The 10,516-nt window shown below is 34.5% G+C and overlaps 1 protein-coding gene across 1 annotated transcript; it reads right to left on the bottom strand.

Annotated features, from left to right (window-relative positions):
* Positions 1 to 5,037: 5,037 nt before the first annotated feature.
* Positions 5,038 to 9,675, bottom strand: LOC136241891 (chordin-like protein 2). The gene is made up of 10 exons (XM_066033274.1): positions 9,563 to 9,675; positions 9,336 to 9,487; positions 7,695 to 7,797; positions 7,151 to 7,275; positions 6,582 to 6,690; positions 6,497 to 6,523; positions 6,335 to 6,438; positions 5,823 to 5,934; positions 5,461 to 5,763; positions 5,038 to 5,325 (listed from the first exon to the last, which is right to left on the bottom strand). The coding sequence occupies exons 1-10, from the start codon at positions 9,612 to 9,614 to the stop codon at positions 5,183 to 5,185; spliced, it is 1,230 nt and encodes a 409-aa protein (XP_065889346.1). The 5' UTR covers positions 9,615 to 9,675; the 3' UTR covers positions 5,038 to 5,182.
* Between the last annotated feature and the right edge of the window lie 841 nt (positions 9,676 to 10,516).

Genomic DNA, 10,516 nt, shown 5'->3' with positions numbered 1-10,516 from the left:
AAATGTATCCCACATCATAACATTAGTTGTATATTCATTACTGCTAGCTTCCCACATATTATGCCTGTGAACATTCTCCAATAGTATTAGTAAGTTATGTATTTATATTTCAGGTGTTAGTATCATGTTAACACACATGTCTAATTAAATGCTGCACTGCATGCCAGTGTAGTCTTGTCTCTGTGTTGACTAAACTGTTGTTTGTACAAACTGCTACAAGTTTTTGCATTCCTTAATATGACAGTAAACATTTTATTTCATTCACTGGTAACATTTTCATGTATGTAAAATGACTAACTAAAAGTTGATGTAAAACAACTGGGCTTTTTACAGTCAAACATTGTGTGGATGTTCAGTGTCAAATATTGGCTGGTTAGGCAAGTAAGAGTGATCATTTCTGCCATTGGAATGAAAAGCCACAGGTAGCTGGTGTTTGGCTTCACAATAAAACTTGTATTGTAGTTAAACAATTAGTCCATTGTTAAGTGTTAATGGAGTGTGATTATGTTAATGATGTGTTTCATGGGAAATATGATAATCATTGACAACTTTGTATATAACTACCCTTGGTTTTATTCTCCTAGTAATAAATTGCAAGCATATACTGACAGTACAATTGTTGCAATTAATAATAATTTATTTCATTGGTTGATTCATTCATTGGTTCGTTGCTGTTTTAGGACCTCGGGCTCTCCTGGAGCTAAAACAGCAGCACCATGTTTACAGTAGTTAGTTAGTATGGATATTATTAGAGAACGCGGTAATCACGAGATTGCGATAAATATTGTTTCCAAGAATTTTTGACGATACTGGTATTGTTACATCAGAATATCGTGGTTTTACGATAAAACTGAGATACCACCCACCCCTATTCTTAGCCTACAGTTGAAGATATTTGTGGGTGGCCACCTTACTATTAGCTGCTTGTTGTACTTCCACAATGCTTTATTTTTATTTTTCATGTATACGTAGCCACTATAACTGTGGTGTAGTGTGCACACACTTTAATTATAAACGTTCAAAACAATAAAGAAAATATATAAATAATTGGGTTGGATTCTGATGCAAGCTTATCCAGGTTGTGGAATAGTATTATCAACCTTTTGCAATGTGCAATTCAAAAGTGAAAAACAAACCTATATACACAATTTGTTTTCAAGTTCCAACAGCATAGCAGTACTTTTAACTAAAACAATGACAGTACAAAGTAGCTAATGAACTGTAGCATAACAGTTTACAAATATCATTTACTAACCTTCAAACTGTGGCAGAAACTTCAAAACATCCTAACCTTTGCAATGAAAAGTTTTAGAATTTTATACAGTATATAGGGTATATATATATGTACACTGCGGACTAAACCCTGAGGGCAGTGTCTATTCAATGTTTTTGTTGTATTATAATAACGGTAGTTTAACCTTATTTTGATTTCATTGTATATATGCAATTGATGTTTTTTCTTTTGTAACCAATCACATGACGGTGTGTTGTGTTTGTTGGGTTTTGATACAATAACAATTATTTCAATCACTTCCTTTGCTCATGGACTCACACATTCAGTTCTAACCAAAGGTGACTCTAAACTGTGTGTGGTATGAAGAAGTAATTAATTTTTACAATTATGGCACAGATTTCTCTTATGATTATCATGTCTTCTGTCTGTTTCCTAAGCCTAAAAGAACCTCCAAATAAGTATTTTAAGACATGACGTTAATGTAACATGACATGATATAAATGTAAAATCATTTGTGCAGGTACTTGATGTGTACTTTTAAGGCTTCAACAGCAAGCGTAATTCTAGTCCTCTGATAGCTGCAGCTGTAGACCTATTTTCTTTAGTTGCAGGTCTCTATAGATACATTCAATCCCTTGACACTCTGGGCATTAACTGCACTATTGTGCTACTGTACCTAAAGAGTTTCAAAGAAGCCAATAAGGTCTTCAACTACACCATCACCTGTTCCTATGCAGAATTCATTGTATGGTTGTACCATTAAATTTACTGGCAATAAAACCAACAGAAGCTTCTTGTATGATACATATATTAGATTAGATGGGGGGGGGGGGATTTTTGGCACGGAGTGCTGTCTTTGAGACTGCTCTATTCAGTGCACTTAAGTGTATCTGAGTGCAAATGTGCCTACTGGTCAAAGCAGAGAACTCCCTTGTGTAGCACGTAATTCTTAATTCTTACATCTGTGTCTGTTCCACATGCTGTTTGTATGCTTGGATGTCTATTCTTTCCTTATATTGTAGTAGTTCATTAGAAGATACATGTGAATGTATTCTCCTTCATTAATTGCACATCCTTGTGGATTACCTATTTGGCCTACTTCAGACTACACATGTGTGTATGTATGTATGTGTAGATTCAGGTGTTGCAACACAAATACAGGTTGCAAAGATTTGGCTCCACACAATCAGTTACTATCATTATCACAAAAATTTGGAAATGCTAGAAGAGCCAATTTGGTGAGAATCACGGCTGCTCCAATAGACAAATTTCATAATAAAAAAATTGACCATTGCCGCTAGCAACCTAAATTTTACATTATTTGTAGGTGTCAATGTCTTAAGTCACCTCTCCAAGTTTTAAAAGGATAGCATATAGCAGTCATGAGATATGACATTTTGAAGTTGCAATTTTCCCATGCATTGTCAAGCGCAACAGTTGCCCCTTCTCGGTAATCACGCAAATCATGGGATATTCAAAGAATGTCATATCTTATGATATCCATTTATAACTTGAAGAGATTATTGTTGACATTCACACCTACAAATGTGACCGGATTTGCGAAAAGGTACCTTTTCCACACATTTTACATATCAGCAAACAAAATGATGTAACACTTGAGTCCTTAGACTGATTCACTTGCTCTTAGTATCAAAATACAGCCAGATACTGTAGCAACACTTATAGAAAATTTTAGGTGATTATATGCCATGACAACAAAGTTATGCATCTTCAAAGTTCAAAAAATGGGTCAAATTTTGTGTGTGAAAAAGGTACCTTTTCGCAAATCCGGTCACAAATTATGTAAAATTGAGATATGTGTACTTTTGAATTTTTGGTTTTTGCATATGTTGAAATACCTCATTTTTGTGATTGCCCAGAAGGGGCAACTATAGCCCTCTTACATAGATATGTATGGGAAAACCACAAATTTCAAAATGTCATATCTTATGACATATATATGCTATCCTTTCAAAATGTGGAGAAGTAACTTTAGACGTTATCACCTAAAACTAATGGGAAATTCAGGTTGCTAGGGGCAATGGTTATTTCTATATGCTATAAAGCCTTATTATGGAATTTGTCTATTCATCAGGTGGGCTAAGAGTAGAAAACAAGTATTACATTCTTAGTACAAGCTTGATATGTTGCTAATCTGATCAAAAGTTGAGGCTTTGTTTATATACTCTATTTCTTCTTTGTCATCCATTTGCTGAATGTTTATCTCTAATAGAACATACACACTGTACATAATACTATGATGTGACTACTCAATTAATAATGTGTGTTGACTAGAGCAAACATTGACTGTGAAATAATAAACTTGCTATGTTTTCATCAGTAGAAGAAATTCGCATGTGCTTACCATTTCAGCTTTGTTAAAATTGTAATTTAAATCTTAATGCATATGATGATAAGCTGAGATGGAGATCCAAACTTGTGGTTAGATTGCACTATATAAAAAGACGTCAATTGTAGTATTAAGTTATTGTTGTCAGTATTTGGGATTATAGCAAGTTCATTACATGGTATTAAGACAATGACTCTAGTACGTATGCTTGAAAAGTAAAGTGTCAAGATCACATCAGCAAGAGCATACACTAGTTGCATTGTAAGTTCACAAAAAGTTGTGTTTGCAAGTAGCTAACTCAGTGATTAGAGAAACAAAATTAAAAAGTCACAGCACTTTCAAGGGCACAGCAAAGGTAATAACTAAATCTTTAGTGATGCACATGTCTCTTCAACCTCCAGACCTCAGTAAAATTGTTGACACAAGGCAAATGTATATGCTTGCAGATGTGATCTCAAGCCAAGTGAGATATAATTATGTTATTGTCAATTCACTTGGATACCTCACCCATCTCAAGGATTGCTTGTTCATCGCAAACAAATGTTTTATTATTTTAATGATTTTGGCTATCAAGGGACAAGGTCGAAATACTCTAATAGAGTAGTCACCTACCATTTTGCTAAAACATAAACTAGGTACTAGCTGTGCTATAATATTTCAAATATTACAATGTGTCAAATATAGCACATGTCTCCACTTTAGCAGTATTTACTGAATATAATTGATAATCATTGGACTTGTTTCTATGTAATATTTTATTTACTGAAATATGTATGTTTGTTCAGTTGTAATATAGCAGTTACTGTATCATAAGATATTTTGTTTCGTTATATATCCAGCTTTATTCACTTTAATATTTCACTGCTTCATTTATTAGTTTATTACACTGCTTGAAGGTTCTTAGTTTACTAATTTGTTAAGATGCCTTACTGTAGACATACTGATAGTAAAGCGTCAGTAGACTTAAGTATATGGAACATAATTATTTTACTAAGTTTTAAACTCTCAGTAAAACATCAGTGAATGCGGGTTTACTGAAAAACTACTAAAATAACAAACAATTAACTGTTCCATGTACTAGGGATATACCACTGTAGTAAACTAAGATACTTCAAGCAGTGTTATTACTTATCCACAGTTCCATAAGCCATTTGTATTAGCATGCACACACACACGCACGCACGCACGCACACACACACACACACACACACACATACACACACACACACACACACACACACACACACACACTTAGACCCATTGACACCTCACTAATAAGGACAACTTTGCAGGTTTGTTTAAAGTATCACTCATTTTCCACATAAGTTGTTGTATACCATAGAGTAAATATGACGTAGCAATCAAAGTCAAAATTTTGTGGACAGAAAGTAACCACTAAGTAAAGCCATCTACTGTTGTCAACCAAATCATCTGCCATCCTAACCCTCATCAGTTGTAATTTGAAAATACAAAACTCATGTTTTTCAATTATTTGCATTATTGGTGTCAGTGCATACAGCAAGTTGCTACACGAAGACAATAGTCTACTAGCTATCAGTGGGATACAGTAGTATACTAGTGATGATCACAGCAGTGGGTTAATTGCATGATTCAGAGTCTTCTTGCTGGCTAACTGGCTTCAGTATTCGGATAACTTGTTCAGCACAGTGTTCTTGGCAGAAAGTAAGATTCTTTCTTCTCCTCCTGTGGTTAAATCGGTTTTGTAGTTTAGTCAGTGAACCTGTAATACCAAAATTAAAAACCGTGTTATAATAACAAATTTGCTGTCAATTGTCTATGGCATTTGCAATGAAATTGTCAAATGTAATAGTACAAAAATTGAATACAATGCACAATGTTAGCACATTATCATTACTTTGTGTGGCACATCCGATATATGTGAATCTTTTGTTGACATAATGGTCACTGAAGTATTTTGAAGTGTAAGATTCATACTGCATTGTGGAGAAGTCAGGTGACCAAACATATACGTCAACATTCCTCGCAATAGTGGACTCTATGGCAATTTGGTCTTGATATCCATCTGCTGATTTGTAGACTTTGTGTGAACATTTGTCTTTGCAAGGCATTGGAATTGGTGGATCTGGTTGTAACACTGGTGGCTGGTAGGTAGCATTTTTCTTGTCCTGTTCAGGTGGCTCTGTAGTATATCGATCGGCTGTATAAGTAGACATTTCAACATAATTGCTCATACTTATATTTATTTTCATGACTTACTGGATACTCTTGTACACTTTGGACAACAGATAGTCACATCTTCAACTGGATCGTCAGCAGTGCAAGCTCTCACTTTTGGGCATGGCATTTTTGTGCAATTCCTCTTCCCATCCTACAGCATACACAAATATAAAAATATAGTACATGTCCTTGCAGCAGAAACCAATAAAAATTGTACGTCAGTATGTATATTTTCAAGGTATGTAAACACTTCAAACTATTATAATTTAACAAGGGTATTGAGCAAGAGATGCACACATTTCAGAGAATTCCAAACACTTTACACTACCAAAAATGTAAGACATTTGAGGAGTGCGGTGGTACCATGACTGTCACCTAGAAAAGATGCACGGCTCTCAAAACAGCGGCTTAACAGCCTCATGTAGTTTAAAGAATGCTGAGGCTTAAATCGTGTACTGTAGTTACTCAATGATGCTGTTAGTTTGATTTTCACAATGTGTAATTTGAACCAGTTTTGTAGAATCTGATCATAAAGGAATGTTTATATATACCTTGCAAATGCACAAAAAGCAATCCAAGACGCCAAATCTGGGATAATATGGATTCCACGTGTCTCCATCCTGATAAGTGATCCCATGTTCCTTACATGTTTTTCCTGAAAACAAAAGCAACATAAGTGCAGCTTACTGACTACCAAAGAGTTGCTTACATACCTTGGCCAGCAGGTGTACTGCTTGTACCTATAGTGTATATATGTATCATTTGTTGGTCAATTCTAATAAAGTGGTTATTGCTTACTGGGTGGGCAACTAGGACAGCACTGTTTTGTATCCCAAATTAGTTCGATTCTTCTGCACATGGGCTTTGGGCAAGTCTTTAGAATATTGTCACAAACAATTTCTCCTTCCTGTCAGTTACACACAAATAGTTACGCACCATTACAAGATAATGTGTATATGGCTTCACAGAGTTAAAGTGATACACTATCTTTTGTGAAATGTGGCCTACCCAGATCTTAAGTGTGGTGAAGTAATTGATATATTTGGGAGTATTCAGTATGGTCAAATGTGACCGAATTTTGGAAAATTGACTAAATGGGTGCATTTGACACTTAAAATATTTAATGACCAAATAACAAGCTTTTAGTGCAAATCTACTTGTTAATGATTGCTCAATACCTTAAATTACTAGAAAGTAGAAATTCTAGAAATATTTTTATAACTGTGCTCTGCTCATAATAGTAACCCATGTAAATTCTAATTATTTCATGCACACTTTTCCAAAATTCTGTCACAAATTAAGCAGGCACCTTTAATAGCTGATTAGACAGTACGTAGGTACCATTGTATTGTATCTACAAGTCTTACCCAGCAATAGCAGACTTCACAAGGATTTGAAGTATTCAGGGATGGGATCACAGTTAAATCTGTGTACGTACTTCCACCTTGTATGCATTTAGTTGTATACTCATGATCTACAAGATTCACCACACCTATATAAAGGATAGTAAGCACATGATATAATATTATACATTAATTCATCAATTCTTGGCCATATCTCATGCTTCAGTGTTGAGGTCTGTATAATAGTAGAGTGTGTTGTAATTACAAAAGCTCTAAGCAGTGCATTTATCTGCACAACATACCTTACTCAACAATAACATTTTTTTGTGATATGTTATATGTCATGAACATCACTTTGAATTGTTATAGATATCGATGCTACAGTGAAACTTCACTTAGCAGCCACCTCATTATAGTGACCATGTCAAGTAAGTCCCAAACACAGCTACATTAACCTATACTTCATAACCCATATAGGCTACCTTGTTATTGAGGCCACATAATTTGGTCCCAGAGGTGGCCCTATATTTGGTGAGGTTTCACTGTCTGTGATAGTATAAGCATTAACCTGAAATATCACAACTCTTGCAACACTCTCCTTCCTTCTGGATAACTTTCTGACATCTCAGTTCAGGACATTCAAGCTCCAAACACAATGCTGTCAAACGTGTCTGATTATTATAATTTCCGTCATCATCATCATAATCATCAGCAGGAATCAGTACCACATCAACGGATGATACAGAGCGTGCAGCAAATTGATACAGTAAAACAGAAGAAACAAAGTATAGTAACATCGCTATTTGAAATTGTAGCAATAGATAGATAATTCTAATAGTTGCTTCCATTTATACCACCATGAACTCATATTGTTTAGTGTTACCAGAAGTATGCTATCACTGGTAAGACAAGAAGTAACTAAAGAGGAATCATATTATCAGTGTATTCATGAAATGAAATTCATTAGGTTAGTTACACAGCATCCCACTTCTATATCTGGCTGTTTGACATACGTAAGACTACTCAACCCACACGTAAAAGCTATCTGGCTAATTGCAAATGATATAGACACAATGGTCTAGGCTCTAGAGTACAAGTTTTTATAGTGAAGCCTTATTGAGTGGTCACTTTACTAATTTGGCCATGGACCACTTTGCTATATATATAGCAACCATGTCAAGTTCATCCCAAAACATACAGTACCTAGCTGACTGCCTTTTTACTTAAACCATTTTTGGTTACACGAGTGCATAATCTTATTGTCATGACGGTATCACATTTCATGTCTTGTTCTAAGCAAATACTATCAACAGCTTGCCTCAGAGCCACAGTATAGTGTTGTACAGATCACACATAAATTAAATTCATGGTTTAATTGGCACATGGTCATAATTTGGTTGCGGTAAAATCAATGGTGATATTTTGAAACATGTGCACTGCAGGTTTGAAGTCTGGAAAGCAATAAATTAGCTATTAAAAACTTGCAGTAGTTATGCATCTAAGGTCTAAAGCGGTATTTCTCAGACTGAAGCCATGCTAAAACTGCAGACATCAATTCCTATTATTAGCTCAGAGTAAATTTATTCACATAAAGGTACAGTACTAGTGTATTGTGAACATCTTGGGAAATATTCCAGGTCAATGTATTCACTAAGAATATTTTGGGACCATTGCCAAGTGTCCCACAGGTGTCTTGAATATTTTGAAGTGATCTGATATCCTAGTTTACTAAAAGTTTAAGTACTGTACCATACATGTTAGTGAAGATTGTGATTTAACTGTTATTAGCTGCCAACATGTTTTCCCATGTCAATTTGTGTCTGATCATGTTTTATGTACATAGCATATCTAATTGTGACCAATCTAATTAATCTGTTTAAGACTTTAGTATATTCACAATCCTTGTATTACGTAAAATTATTTTCTGCTTATAATTCAGTCAACAACAGTCAATCCTATTAACAAAAAGATATTCACTATTGCAGCCTTTCAAGAAGTCCAACCTTTACAGTCTATTAAAATGATTTTTGGCCTAATTAAACATGCATACTAACACATTTATCTGCTAGCTACGTAATAATTGATTTCAGTGTAAAATTATATATGTTTTACATAGCAAAGTTGAATGATCGGAAAGATTATAAAACTGGTTTTCGCAAAACCGGTCGCAATAATTATAACATTTACTGATGATTTATTGTATACTTACCTTGTCACATCTACATTCAACACAGTAATCTAGTTCCACTTGTTGCTTTGATCCATCTACATATCTGTAAGGATGGAAGACTTTTCCAGGTTGTTTATCAAATTCTGAACAGTTAATATTTATGATGTAAATGTTATGGCTTTTAGTCACACCTGCAGATATACAATCATAATATTATTATATGCAATGATAACCTATAGAAGCATTGCTACACAAATAAATCTCACCCAACAGTAAAGCAGATAGCAACAAAAACAATGAACAGGTTACTTGATTCATCCTGCACTTCAAAATTTTCTTCCCACTCTCAGTGAAGTTTTGCTCCAACTAAGGATTGTAGCACAGACATGGTCTTTTTATGGTTGCTATGCTAACGATTGCTTATTAACAATTCCTTTGAAGTCCATTAGTGGCAGGCTTTCAGCCAACCACAATTGCATGTTTAAAACATTTAACACACGGGGACTAACATCTCAATAGTCTATACCATTGAAGAAGTTATTTTCTAAGCCCCATGGTTTGTACTGTTGCAATCACCTTCTCAAGACTTCCAAAACTAAATTAATAAACGTATGGTGGATTTTAATAAATTACTTTGTCAAGTCAGAGGAATTATGTGTAAACACCAAAATTAATGGTGAATATATTAGTAGCAATTAATTTAGTGTATATGAGTTTTGAGCAATGTTTAGTGTCCATTGCTCTTGTACAGTTGGAAATATAGCTTCGGAAATCTGAACCTTGATTGATCGATTATTGTTAATTTACTAGCAGCATTCAGACTAGCCATTCTTCCATGTTGGATTGTTACATATAGAACATACACAACTACATATACACATGTATGATATACAAAAAAAACAATACAATTAACAAACAAAAAACATGTAACAAGTAAGAAATTATACAAAAATTAATTAACCAGTAATTGAGAAATCAAACAAACTGTCTATAGAATCAAATGGGACTCTGATAAAAGTTGACCAGAAGACCATTCTACCATGTAGTTGATAAAAAAATTGTTTGAAGATAATTTGCAAAACTAGGTGAAGTTCTGGTACAATATCAGTGTTGAGTGCCAAGGATACAATATGATTTGTAAGAGGCTGTTCATGCATAGCTAGTAAATATTGGTATTGAATGGTAGATTCAAATGGCAACCATACAAGTCTGGAACGGTG

Source organism: Dysidea avara, chromosome 12 (genome assembly GCF_963678975.1).
Source record: "Dysidea avara chromosome 12, odDysAvar1.4, whole genome shotgun sequence".
Taxonomy (NCBI): domain Eukaryota; kingdom Metazoa; phylum Porifera; class Demospongiae; order Dictyoceratida; family Dysideidae; genus Dysidea; species Dysidea avara.
The sequence above is the reverse complement of the archived record's forward strand: the minus strand, read 5'-3'. Positions and strand labels throughout refer to the sequence as shown.